General features: G+C 39.5%; 2 protein-coding genes across 6 annotated transcripts; one reads left to right on the top strand and one right to left on the bottom strand.

Annotated features, from left to right (window-relative positions):
- The first annotated feature begins 112 nt into the window (after positions 1-112).
- Positions 113-8,110, top strand: stau1 (staufen double-stranded RNA binding protein 1). 5 transcript variants are annotated; one of them, XM_026348845.1, is made up of 15 exons: positions 113-294; positions 1,583-1,890; positions 2,329-2,450; positions 2,558-2,714; positions 2,830-2,986; positions 3,090-3,261; positions 3,363-3,458; positions 3,621-3,833; positions 3,922-4,065; positions 4,202-4,348; positions 4,441-4,516; positions 4,615-4,934; positions 5,050-5,172; positions 6,075-6,154; positions 7,340-8,110. In XM_026348845.1, exons 2-15 carry the CDS (start codon positions 1,698-1,700, stop codon positions 7,425-7,427), a joined length of 2,088 nt encoding a protein of 695 aa, XP_026204630.1. In that variant the 5' UTR covers positions 113-294; positions 1,583-1,697; the 3' UTR covers positions 7,428-8,110. The 5 variants fall into 5 exon arrangements, with proteins under 5 accessions (XP_026204630.1, XP_026204632.1, XP_026204633.1 ...); XM_026348847.1 differs by having other exon boundaries at positions 2,833-2,986; XM_026348848.1 differs by having other exon boundaries at positions 2,558-2,702.
- A 1,732-nt stretch (positions 8,111-9,842) lies between these two features.
- Positions 9,843-11,927, bottom strand: LOC113153441 (retinol dehydrogenase 10-A). Its single transcript, XM_026347070.1, has 5 exons — positions 11,895-11,927; positions 11,538-11,723; positions 10,659-10,757; positions 10,307-10,452; positions 9,843-9,963 (listed from the first exon to the last, which is right to left on the bottom strand). The coding sequence occupies exons 1-5, from the start codon at positions 11,925-11,927 to the stop codon at positions 9,843-9,845; spliced, it is 585 nt and encodes a 194-aa protein (XP_026202855.1).
- Between the last annotated feature and the right edge of the window lie 2,204 nt (positions 11,928-14,131).

The raw sequence follows: 14,131 nt of genomic DNA on the forward strand, positions 1-14,131 counted from the left end.
TTCATGTTTGCATGTAATGAGAAGAAAAACGTGATCTCTCCTCGGTAATCCAGTCGGTCGTGCATTATTTTGGAAGCACTTCCTCCGACTGTGCCACTTCCTGAAGAGAGAATCGACATAGGGCCATTCTCTTTAGTGTTTGCCCTGTCTTCCCAATGTCCACCTCCTCACCGCCCGCATTTTGATATTAAAATAAAATAGGCAGACCCTCGAAACTGGTCATTAACAAAAGTAAAGTAAACCAAATCAACGTGGCCTATGGAGTAACTAAAACTGAACAAAAGGAACGACGAGGTGAGGTTTATTTTGTGCAGTGACTTGTCGAGGGTCGGCGTTAGCTTGCTAGCAGTTTCACCGGCTGTTTTCAGACTCATCGGGAATCAAAAGGAGACATTTATTTAATGGGTGTTTATAAACTGGGGTCAGGTAACTTAACGAATGGGTTGTGGGGGTATCTTCATAAAGACTCCACTGAATTAAACATTTAAGCAAATTATTAATTTTCGCTTTCTTCAGAGATTGTCGCAATGTCTCCATCCATCCCTGTCACTGTAGCTAGCTAACGTTAAGCTAGTTGGCTAACGTGGTCCACTGGGTGAACTCATACAGTCACCCGGCGGCCTGGTTTAATCTATGTTTTACTCACGGTAAAGTCTGATTTATAGGCGTTTTACATTGGTGCACATATACCTAAGAAATTCACAAGTCAAGTAATGCGAGACACATTTTTGCGTGATTTCTTGCAAGCTCCGTACTTATACCCGCTAGCTAACTTACCGGCTAATGTTGTTATAAAGCTAGCTAATGTTCAAGTTAACATTTTAATGACATGTATGTCGATAGCTAACATTTAGCAGCATGGGGCACATTGGATAATCATTGCATGTGAATTTTAGCAGTACTGAATCATAAAATCATGTTAGCTTTGGCTCCAAGGCCCCACAACATCTAGGCTGTGATCGACACCACCCAACCGTGCACCTTGAAGGGAAATAGTGAAGTTTCTGGATCAGAAGCATCATGACAACCAGCACAAAACGATTTAAGACAAGCTAACAGTGGTGGTATTGTCCCACTGTTGTGGTAACTAACGCCAGCTAGCTCTGTCAACACGTCACATGCTATTTCGTTCATGTCACCTACCTTTTTGATAGTAAATTATACATAAAAGTCTTTATAACTGCACCAGTCACTGTGGAAGAAGGTCCAAAAATGCAGCAGAAAGAGTAGTTGGATACTAGAGTTGTCATCTTATCCTGCAGTACTGTCAAATGAATGTATGTGTAAACACAGATGAGATATTTTCAACAAATGTTCAGATTAGATACTGTTTTCAGTATCCACTGTTAAGTGGTGCTGCCTCACATAAAGAAGTGTTGATTTCAGGTCTGCCTGTTGCAGCCTTTCCTGTATATTTTATTTTTGCATATTCTTTCCATCTCTGCATTGGTTTACTTTCTTTAATTGTCAGACCTGTGATTGGCAAACCTGTCTGATGTGTATCCTTTTGTTTTCCCACTGGTCAAACCCTATCCAACATTAATAAGATTATTATTTAAAATCTTGAATCCTCTTTTTATAGGCAGAACTTACATTCAGATCTCCTCAATCAACAGTTCCTCACACGTTGGCTGTCATCATTGCTGCATTGCTGAACTCATATCTTGACCTCAACCTACTAAGCTAGACCAACAACAATGTCCCAGCTCCAGTTTCAATGTCCAGCTAGCCCCATGCCTGCTGCCTCTGCCCCACTTCAGCTGGGGCAGCCACAGCCTGGTTACAGCATACCTTGTGCCTCGGGCACCCTACCCTCTGAGAGTGCTAGCCAGCCCATCAGGAGCTCCTCTCTCCCTGCGGGCTCAGCCACTCCCTATAATACCACCACAGGTTTGTTTCATTTGTTTCGCTTGATAAAGAAATATATTTATTTATGATATAACTAAGATAAACTTTATTAATCCTTGGAGGGACATTCAGGTAGTCTTGTAGATAAAGATAGTAAAAGTTAGTAATCATCTGCTTTATATTTTGATTATATATTTAAAACCAAGAAAAATTTAGTTATGACAATAAAGAATTCTTATCTTATTGTTAAATTTACCACTATGTTTGTCTAGCCCTTAACTTGGCTGCTATTTTTCACATTCTACATATACTGTATATCTAAGCCCAGCTCAGCATGTACATATTTATAGAGCAGCTGCCTTTACAATATGTCACTGTCTTACTTTCAATAATTTCTAGCAGGTCAAAACCATGAATTTGTCCCTCTTTAGTAGTAGCGACCTTACTTCTTCTATTTTGGATGTTTTCGTTCTGTTATAGTATCTAACATGGCAAACCCTAAAGAGAAGACCCCCATGTGTTTGGTGAATGAGTTAGCCCGTTTCAACAAAATCCAGCCCGAATATAAGCTGCTTTGTGAGCAAGGACCAGCTCACTCCAAGGTACAGTGAGAGTAGCTAGTACAAACCATCCCTGTGTGATTTAATCTTTTATTCATTTGTCAAGTTAATGGAAGTGGATGAGAATTTATTGTGTTTACCTGGTTCAGATTTTCTCAGTGAGACTAACACTGGGAGATCAGCACTGGGAGGCAGAGGGGACCAGCATCAAGAAAGCCCAGCATTCTGCTGCTGCTTCTGCTCTTGCTGAGACCACACTTCCAAAGCCCACTGTGAGGACGCCCCGCAACACAGGCAAGAATCCAGGTGGGCTTTTCCCACGGAATCTGTCCTAGTTGCTTATGCTACTAACTGATTTGCAGAAGAGCATTTGCTCACTTGTATTTTTGGTTTGTTGGTTTGTTTATGTTGATTTTTACAGCAGATGGCCTGACGCATACCATGGAGTTGAATGTACTATGTATGAAGCTTGGTAAAAAGCCTGTGTATAAACCCCTTGATCCATATTCGGGAATGAGACCACCTAACTTTAACTATAATGTTCGGGCTCCGGGACCTTACCAGCGCTCTATGCAACAGTGAGTTTGTTTTATTGGGAAATTATATTATTGGCTTATTTTGCCTTCATTTGGAGTAATTTCAGTTTTTTAATAGAAAACGTTGCATTTGACTTTCTTCCAGGTACTACTATCCATTTCCTCCAGTGGGACCAGTGATTTACAACATGGAGCTTTCAATTGGCGGTCAGCAGTTTATTGGGAAGGGGCGTACGCGGCAGTTAGCCAAACATGATGCTGCTGCCAAAGCCTTGAAAGTGCTGCAAAAGGAGCCAATCTTGCAGCAGTTGCCAGTGGTGAGAAAAGTGCACTCTCAGCATTTATTAGTGTTAGAAAACCTGTGGGCAATTTTCTTCCTAATTTTTTTTATGTGTATATATTTCTTGTTGTCTTGCAGATGAATGGAGAGCCTGAGGAGGAAAACCTCAACAAATCAGAAATCAGTCAAGTGTTTGAAATTGCACTTAAGCGCAACTTACCTGTTAACTTTGAGGTAAATTATACTGTTCAATTTATAAATATTAATTAGAGTATTTCAGTTGTAGTAGTAATAGTAATATATTGACATAATGCCTGACTTAGCCCACATTTATAAGCAGTTATAGAACATCAATGCTTCTCTACAACCTAATATAAGACTCTTGTTGCTTTGCAGGTTTTAAAGGAAGAAGGCCCTCCACACATGAAGAGTTTTGTAGTGCGTGTTACTGTTGGGGAGTTCACTGGAGAGGGCGAAGGAAAAAGTAAAAAGATTGCCAAGAAATTGGCGGCAGCAGCAGTGCTGGGGGAGCTGAAGAGGCTACCCCATATACCCACTGTGGAAAAGACGCTGCCACGTATCAAAAAGAAAACCAAATCCATCATCAAGGTAATTTTACTGGTTTGATGGACTGAGGAGGATCAGTACAGACTGAACGACACTTCATTAAATAATGATTCATGTGTCAAACCAACAGCTACAGACCAGCCCCGAGTATGGTCAGGGAATGAATCCTATTAGCCGCCTGGCTCAGATCCAGCAGGCCAAGAAGGAGAAGGAACCAGAGTACAGCATGGTGACTGAGAGAGGTCTACCGCGGCGCAGGGAGTTTGTCATGCAGGTGAGTCAACAGTAACTGAGGCATGCCGGCGGGGTAACTTGTCCAACATCTGGCCCTCTTTTTCTCTGCTCCTGCTTCTTAATTTTTCACCCATTTAGTTCTTTAATCTGTGTATGTTGCATGTTCTCTGGTGCAGGTTATTGTGTGTGGCCAGTCTGCAGAGGGGATGGGACCTAGCAAGAAGGTGGCCAAAAGAAACGCAGCAGAAAAAATGCTGGATCTCTTGGGATATAAAGTGCCTCAACCTCAGCCCCCTAAACCGGCACTTAAAACCGATGAAAAGGTGCTTGAAGTTTAACCAAGTGTTCTTGAAGACAGGTTCATGTTTATCTGTGTTAAATGTCCATGAATGTGTATTGTTTTGGTAATTTTTAGACTCCAGTGAAAAAACCTGGTGATGGGCGCAAAGTGACCTTCTTTGAACCTGGTTCTGTAGAAGAGGTGGCATTGGGTGAGTTTTGTGGTTATCAGTTTAAATTTTTATTTTATTAATTATTTTATTTTTGTTAATAAATATGTTTTTTCCCAATTGTACCTTCATCTTTAAAGGTCCAAAGGAGGAAGACTTCCGTCTGCCTTACCTGAGCCACCAGCAGCTGCCTGCAGGTATCCTGCCCATGGTGCCTGAAGTGGCTCAAGCAGTCGGGGCCTGCCAAGGATCCCAGGCCAAGGACTATAGTCGAGCTATTCCCAACCCAGGCAAGGCCACGATTACTGCCATGATTGCCAATGAGCTGCTATATGCAGGGACATCTCAGACTGCTGAGACTATCTTAAAGAACAAAAATAACTTGAACCAACTGCCGAATGGACCCCTCACCAGGCCGTCAGAACAGCTTAGCTATCTTGCCTCTGTGCAGGGCCTGCAGGTAACAGATGTTGCATTCCACTTTCATCAACACGATAAGGTTGAGCAGTTTATGCCTTTTTAATTCAGCCTGAAACCTACTGAAATACTAATTGAACTGTTGTATTTGCTTGCAGGTGGAATACAAAGATTTTCCCAAAAACAATAAGAATGAGTTTGTATCACTAATAAACTGCTCCTCCCAGCCACCGCTAATCAGCCATGGGATTGGGAAAGATGTAGAATCCTGTCATGATATGGTGAGTATTTCAAACTGGACACAGTATTGGGTTACTCTTTTAACCTTAAAAATAATATTTTACTCATTAGTCCAGAAGCTCAGAGTGAGAGAAAGCAGCCAAACAATTAATTTCTTCAGTATTCTATACATCAAGCCAGAGACTTTGGTGTCATCTTTGCTTTAGAGTTCAACTTAAAGGCTCTTGTGTGGTTCATCACCAAATCTGCTTTCTGTCATTTTAAAAATGTTACCAAGCTGTGTCCTTATTTCTCTCTGAGTGACACAGAGATACAAATTTTCACTCTTTTATTTGTTTTTAAAGCACTTTATTTTTGGTCTTGTTTTGGCCTGTTTGTCTGATGTGCTTCTAGTGCAGGGGTGTCCAATCCCGGTCCTCGGGGGCCGCTATCCTGCTGGTTTTCTTACTATCTTTGTCCTACCCACTGCTGATTACCTGGGTCAGGTGTATTCAGCCAATCATAAGCTGGAAGTGCAGGGCTGGTTGCAAAACAAGCAGGACAGTGGTGTCCTCGAGGACCAGGATTGGACACCTCTGTTCTAGTGATAAACCCTTACGTCCTCTCGGGTCCTCTGGCACAACTGCTAATTGTTCCAAAGTGCAGGACAAAAGCACATGGTGAGGCAGCAATGACTGATGCTGGAACAGAGGATCTATCTTAATAAATCTTAGAAGGGTGGTTGAAGCCATGCAAAGGTGACCAAGAGGAGAAGTACAGTTACTGGAAGGATGATGTATAAAACCCAGTTAAGCAGTTTGGGTCTAGAGCTTCCTGGGCATTCACACATTTTTGACACATTCTACTAAACTAATTTGCCTCTTACTTTAAAAGGTACCACTCAAGTGAGTTGCCTTGTCAAATTGTTCACTACAGTAACCCAAACGGTTCTTCACCTCCACAGGCTGCACTGAATATACTGAAGTTGCTCTCAGAGCTGGACCAGCAGTCAAATGAAAGGACAGGAAATGGACCAGTCTCTGGGTAGGCTTTGTCCAATACTTTGTTTCTACTTGCTTATACACTGCCCGTCCCCAAGAAAAATGTCACCCACTGGATTTAACTAACTTGCAAATATGCAAGAGCCTCCCACTGGATAATTACTGCATGGATGATTATTTATCAGCTGGCAACAAGTTATTTAACCCAAACTGATGCAACAACCATATCGGAAGACAAATCATGTGGTCGTGGAAAAGATGTTCATCTGCGTCAGAAAGGTCTTATTATTGGCATGAATCAAGCAAAGAAAGCGTCTAAGAAGATCACAGTTGGTCAGGTCTAGGTTCAGCACCGTTATTTGTCCAAAGAATGAGGTCAGCTGACAACTGAATATACTGAATGACCAGGTTATTATATCAATGGATTTCTTTCTTCCCTGTTGAAGATGACAATGCCAGATGTATCGGGTTCAAGATGTGTTAGAGTGGTTCAGGGAGTATGACACATAATTTTCACACATGAATTGGCCACAGACCATAACCTTTGCACAGTAGTCCAACTCCCCCATCATTAGCGAAAAATGAATGCAACTCTGGACGGAAATAAATGTTAAGACATTGCAGAAGGTTATTGAAACAATGTCATGACGAATGCGTGCAGTAAGCAAAGCTAAAGGTGGTTCAGTGAAACAGAGTGTGTGACTTTTTTTTTTTTTTTGGGCGGGCAGTGTACATGTGTTTGCAATAAACCCTTTTTTAGATTACCAGTTGAAGTAATAGCTCAGCAAGAATGTAAACACAGTAGCATTCTGAAGTTGACATACACTCGTCCTGGACGGATTAGTTTCAATTTGTCTTTTTTTCATAAATCTGTAATTAAAGCAAAACACAAGAATTTGATAGTTTGGTATTAATGCTGTCATTAATTAAAAACAAATCCGTCATTAATTCAATGGTGCTGAATGACCTCAAATGCCTCTTAATTTGCCTAAGGCCTGTTAACTTCCTGTTTGTATTTGACTTCCACTGGTAGCTTCTCTGTGCCAACATAAAAAGATCAGTTTGTGTAGAGTTAATTAAAAAACTAGCTTGTGATGCTCGCTACTCACCTGTGATTGAGGTTAGTGTCTCAATGCTGCATTGGTTTCAAAATACAAAAAACCTGATCTTCTATTTTGGGGCTGAATTTAACTATGACACTCACTTAATTCTGACTTATTTTCCACAGGTGTGGCAAGCAGGAAATCGAAGGTGACTTGCACCTCAAACAGGCTAACTCAAGCACATTGGCACAGACCCTGGATGGCACTGTTTAGACGTTTAGGTTTGGTTGTCTGTAAAAGCACTAGAGAAAACTCAGACACTGTGTTCTGTCGGTTTTAGGAGGCTACAGCGAGCTTTGTGCACTGTAGGCTTTAGACATCACTGTTCATATTAATTGTTCCAAAATGTTCACAGTTAAACAAGATTCATAGGAAAAAAAAAATTGTTTATTCTCCTTGATGTTGTTTAATTGTACACATTATTTATTTTGTTGCTTTGTAGAAAAAGTAGCTGCATCCTAGTCAATGCGATGAGGAATTTACTTGGAAAAAAAGAAATAACTAACTGTGAACTTTGTTTTGTTTTGCTTAGGACTCGTTTCTTCTCTGTGAGACTTGTTAACTCTTGTTTTTAAGTGTTTTATGTTTTATCCCCCGCTGTTGTAGTTCATTTAACAAGATCTTGTCATGATTTGGGCCTCATCTTTGTCTAGGGTGCAGCTGGCGAACCTCTGTTGATTTTCCTAGAGTGCTTTATATCAACAACCACCACCAGTTAAGTGTTATCGACATTACCATGTAGGGCTGGGAAGAATTTGTGACTAAATGTAGCGTGTGATGTAATGTGAAGTTCCCTGTTACATCAGTTTTTCTGATACTCCCTAATGTCAACCTCCATTCTCTCTCCCCTCCCCACGGTAATTAAAGTTGATGTGCGTATGTGCACAAAACAAAAACTTCTATCTTTTCCTTTCTTTAACCACCAATGGTAGAATATAGAACTGAAAAACAGTGATTGTCCTTATTAACTTTCAGACGTATCACAGACGTGATATGTAGTATATTGTGTCAACTTTTGTCCAGATATTGATTCCAAGCTAATTGTAAGTTACCACCTTAATATTATTAAGGTAGTAATCCTTTAGATTTCAGTTATTAGTGAATGCAGTTCAAGGTAACACTTGGTATCCCTGGATGATAAAATGTGGTCTTATTTATTTTTAAATCATTGCAGCAAGATGCTGATGCAGTCTTGTCCATGAGTAAAGTTGGATCCTTTGTGCTTGAACTTGAGTCCCGTGCAGGAAGGGTGCTACCACATCTGCAAATAAAACAGTATTTAAATACATACGCACTGAATGCCTATGGCTGTAAAAAAAACAAATAACATAAGATATTTGTTATCAACCATTTGACATAACTATAAGATGGCAGGTTTATTTTCCACATTTTGTTGTTGTGTGACGGTGTAACACAGCATTATATATCAACTGTCTGATAGTTTTAACAAACAGAAATGATAACCTTTAGTAGAATTCATGTCAGAGCTGCTCTATTGGATTGTATTAGATTGTACAGGTGTACCTAATAAAGTGGGCACACTGTATTTTGTGTCCTGGGTTAGAATTGAAGCAAGTATGGTAGACCAATTTACGTAGATAATAAAATGGACATATCATTAAGCATTATGTAAGAAGATGCTAAATATTTAAATAATTATTCCATCTTGTTATGCAAAGGTTTGCTGTTTAATTTTGGTGCCAAAACTCATTTAGGACATTATGTAAATGACTGAAAACACTTTAGTGCGTTCTCATATTATGCTGCAGGAAATGTTTAGTCATAGTTTCTCCCTGGTATGAATATATTATTAGGAGGTGATTACATTTTACTTGTCTTTTAAGATTAACCACACAATTGTGCACTTACGCACAATGTTGTGAACATGTTCACTGACACGTTCATAATTCACATGGTGGGGGAAGAAATATACAAGGTCCAGAATTTGCCACAGAAAGTATTTAACTGCTTAACTTTTTCCATATTTTGTTATGTTACAGTCTTATTCCACAATAGATTAAGTTCATTTTTTCCTCAAAATTCTACAAACAATACCTCATAATGACGACATGAGAGCAAATTTATTAAAAATAAATAAAATGATCAAAACCTTTGCCCTGACCTGTTCCAGAGCGCTCTGGACCTCAGAGGTCATCTTTCAACAACCCTAAGCACACAGTCAAGATAACAAAGGAGTGACTTGAGTGGTCCAGCCAGAGCCCAGACCTGAACCCGACTGAGGTTCATATCTCTGGTGTAACCCGTGCACGTGCTGCAGTGTTACCATCTCCCTTTGCTCATTTACACAAACAGAATGCAGCACACAAACTACTTAACTGATACGGTGTGATTGGAATCGTGATTATCAATCATTTTACTGAAATTCTGGTTTAACATTGAGTTACTAATGGTGAACAATTAAAAATCGGAACATTAGTGAAAGTGCTGATGATCTAGAGCACACTTCTGTGTGATTATTTTCATATTTAAATCTATACCTGAGCACTTTGACAGTTCCACACAAGCAGTTTTTTTTTATTATTCCATTTTATATAACACAAACCATTTTGAGTGATGTTTGTTACTTTTCTTCAGTCTCAAAGTTGTCCTAAGTGTAGTTAGGTATGATTATGCACCTTTAATAGTACCATTAAATGCCTCTTTTTTCATAGTTTCAATAAAGGGGTACATGCACTTGTCAGACCCCATGAAGCGATTCACAACCCAATTGGATTCCCATGGCAACAACCTGAAAGAGAACATGTGCAGTGGAGCTTAAAATGAACAGTGAAAATGCATGAAAAAAAAAAAAAGGGATCTATAAATAACGCATGTATTTATGGTCTTTGGTTTAAGTGAAGGTGTGTAATGCTACTCACGCTCTGGAGAGGAAAGACGGGTAGATAAACCGAAGGATGCTCACTAATGGCTGGTCTATCAGGGCTGCGTTCATCGTGAGTTGGGACTTTTCAAGTTTTAAATTCAGTACCATGTTTCTTAGTTTTATATCAGCCTTTCAAAAACTTTTTTTCAACTATAAAAAAATTTGAAGTTAATGAAAACATTAGCATGTTATCTTTTTGTTGACATACAGCATCTTGCAGCCTTCAAACATCCCCGTGTCCACTATATATGGACACAGAAGTGTTGTCTGGACTCCTTCCACTTCCTTAACCAGTAACTCATGTGCCAGAGACTTGTAGAAACCCACTGCAGCAAACTTACTGGCACAGTAATCCTGTCAAATAAAACACACATGAGAACATATTTACAGAGCCTCTTCAAGTACAGTATATAGTATGATATGCTGATTTCTAAAACCTTCTCAGGCTGCTGTTTGTGTGATAACCATTTGAATTTGTTACATAAATCATAAACCCGTGTAGAGAACTGGGTGAGATAGTTTGACCCTGATGCTGTAATATTAACTCCCTGCTGGTTCACCTCGACACGAGCTGTGCTGAAGAGGCTGAGGACGCTGGCGAGGATCATGATGTGTCCATGATCGTGAGCCTTCATTTGAGGGAGAAAAGCCTTCACTGTCTGAAGCGTGCACACACACACACACACACACACACACACACGCTTTATTTTACAATAAGTTATTGTGATGCAACAAACTGTATGCAGAGGTCTTAGGACTTGTAGTAACTTATATATTGCTCAAGGTGAGGAAGGCTTATGTTTCTTAAGCAGCTTCATACTAAGAGTATTTTCAAAGTACATAGGGTGAAGTAGTTAATAAAGTAAAAATGTGACAAATGATTTTTACTAATAATTTTTAACATGTGGATGTTATAAAATTGGATAAGATTATTCTTGAAACTGACATCCAACAAAATGTTTACATTCATTAAAGTTGGGCTAGAATATTTCAGTTGTCTTTGCTTGAACAGCAAAGAAAAGGTTTACTTTTTAAACTTGGTTTAATAACTTCTATATAATCGCAGATGACACTGCTGTTATCTACCCCTACTGTAGCTGTTGGTAAACAGCAAGTGTATCATTGGCCGAATGGGGTGTTCAGACTACTGATAACAGATCGCTGGCCTAACTACAATAACCAGTGGAACTCCAGCATAGTCAGTCAGGATTCCCAACTGTGCGAGACAGAGGACCCAAGTGAGTCAGCAGACGCTGAGAAAAACCCAACTTTATGCAAATATGCTGTCAGTCAAAACCAAAGCGTATAAATAAATGCACGATACTAATTTCTGGTGGACAAAGTACAGTTCAGTGCATTGTTGTAGTCGTGTCATTGCTTCTTTTGTTGCTACTTGTATCTTTCTTCATCCTGCAATTACCTCTGACTTCACCTTAATTAATGGCCCATAGTACCACCTCTGCCCCATGCTTGGTGAATTCCTGAGCAAAAAGACGACCCAGACCACCGCCTGATCCAGTTATCAGCACCAGCTCACCCTCAACTGGCTTGGTGCGTGGGTGCAGGATGAAGTAGATCACATCGAGCATCATCATCTGGAGAACCATTAGGAAAATCCTTTTGATCTAATTGGTGATCTTGATTGCAAAAAATATATATATCTGGGCCGACTTCAATAGATAAGATTCACACCTGTTCCCTGTGAAAGTTTGTTTCCTACTAACTGACTACGTGTGGTAGTGGTACACAGACAAGCTGCTGTTTCTCCTGTTGTGATTCTCCATCTCCACACTCACCTCCTGGACTATGGCAAATACCTCAAGCTCCATATGTTGTAAGATGTGAATGTACACATTTAGTAAGAAGACATGACACATGTCACATGGCTACAGTAAGGTCTTCGTAGAACACACAGTTCACAGCTTACACATACTGAACAGGTGAAACTCATATAAGATACACACAGGTGAATATCCAAGATACCTTTTAATATTCATGTACTGTAACTACATGTTGTTTCACACAGAGAGGGTTCAATTCATTTTTATTATATGTGAGTAAAACATAACAATAAAATGGGGATGTGATGAGGAATAATGCTGTATATGTTCCCATAGTTATAAAGAAGTTAAGTCATAAACTATAATCAAATTATAATATAATACAGGGTTAGGGTTAGTTAGTTAGGAACAAGTTGGTATCAATAATATCGTTTTAGTCTAAGTAGAAGTAATAGTAGCTTCCAGTGTCATGTTACTACAGCTTGCAAGCAAATTGATAGTTTATTATAAGTTTATCATAATACTGTTTTTAAAATTGGCTAAATGAGAACTGTGACCTGGTATTGAAAAGCTACGGTAAAGGTTTGTTCCACACGGCCGCACAGAGAATCATGTAAAACAAGAACATGAGGAGATTCTATGAAGTGTAAATCTGCATTTTTACTTTAGCCCAATACGACGGTGTGTGTTGTGCATCACATTCCTATTTTCTTGGAGAACACTGCCAGCCTTGTTTACGTCCTGTAGGTATGTTTCATTAATCCACTCTTTTTACATGTGGAGGCACACACGAGCTAAGGAAGCTGACCTGCTTCTCCCACAGATAGAGGCTGTAAAAGACGACAATTAGAGCAAAGAGGCCACACTTTAATCTTCTGTTTTGCAGGGAACTGTTGACCTTCAACATTTCCAATGCAACTCATGTGGATACATAAATTACTTTTTATTACTTTACAGGCGTGCTGTCTTCATTGTGTAGGTTGTTAAAGACATGGGAGGGCAGGTTAATAATTAATTAAGGCAAACAGGAAAACAGATCTAACTTTCTTCAGTCTAGCATTTAATGTATGTTTCTACAATGCTTAACTGTTCCTTTAAGAGATGACACATGAATACCTTTAGTCCATTGACTAGTATTTTAGGTTCTGACCAAAGCAACTATTTCAACACGGCTGAATTGAACAGATAGTCTTTATAAAACACCCATCAGTGAATAACTTTAGACAAAAATCACCTATTGTTAAATGGTTACAAATCACATTATCTAGTTCTACCTTGTTGAGTGTGGTCAGTCTTAATGACAGTCTGGAGGAGCAGCTCTGTCACTTTATTAGTTACTAGTTTATCTTGGACTTGCAAATACAAAACAACACAAATGTGTATTTTCTTTAGTTTAATTGCAGATATACTTACCTTCAATAGTCAGCAAACATTTATCTGAGGTCACAGAAAGAGGATCCTGGTTTCAGATCCCGGCCTAAAGGTTTAGTTTCAGCACCCACCCATGTTTGACACGACACTAGCGTGTATTTCGAGAGGTGAAGTGGTGAATGGATTATGTAGGTCAGTTGCTTACATTTCCTGGATTTGTTTCTGTCACCAATCTACACCTCATCTTTTAGAGCTGACAGGAACAACTACCACTAGATGGCGACGTTGTTAATCTCTGGGATGTAAAGATGCTTCTTGTAAACACTAATTCCTCCCTGCTGCAGAAGACGGTCTCTCCTGTGGCAGGCGGTGGGAAACCCTCAATGCAGGGGTGTCTGGAGATGCAAGGGGGGAATAGAGGCTTGCTCCTGCCGAGCTCCCCACAGCCTCCTCTTCATCTGACCTGCTTCATCGTTCTGTTTGTCCCCATCCTGTACATATTTACTAATCAAATATACACATGTATAAATAACAATCAGTGAACGTAATTACAAACCAGGCACAATAAACAGCTGAATGCAACATAAAATAAATAAATCAATTTCTTTAAGATACATATTCATACCTGGATTTGAGCTTAAATCAAAACATGTGAAATAATAATGGAATGAAAGGCAACAATTCCTGATCAAAATGTAAAGTGATTTGATTTATTTAGTTTTGAGTCATCCAAGGGAAATGTTGCTTTTCTTAAGAAAAAAGTCTTAAGGACACTGAGACACTTTTTTTCTGTTACATGACAAGTATTGGCTCTGTGTGAATCACAACCAGCCATGACGCCAAAGTTACAACATGCACTGAACAACAGAACATTTATACAG

The sequence above is a fragment of the Anabas testudineus genome, chromosome 5 (assembly GCF_900324465.2).
Source record: "Anabas testudineus chromosome 5, fAnaTes1.2, whole genome shotgun sequence".
NCBI lineage: Eukaryota > Metazoa > Chordata > Actinopteri > Anabantiformes > Anabantidae > Anabas > Anabas testudineus.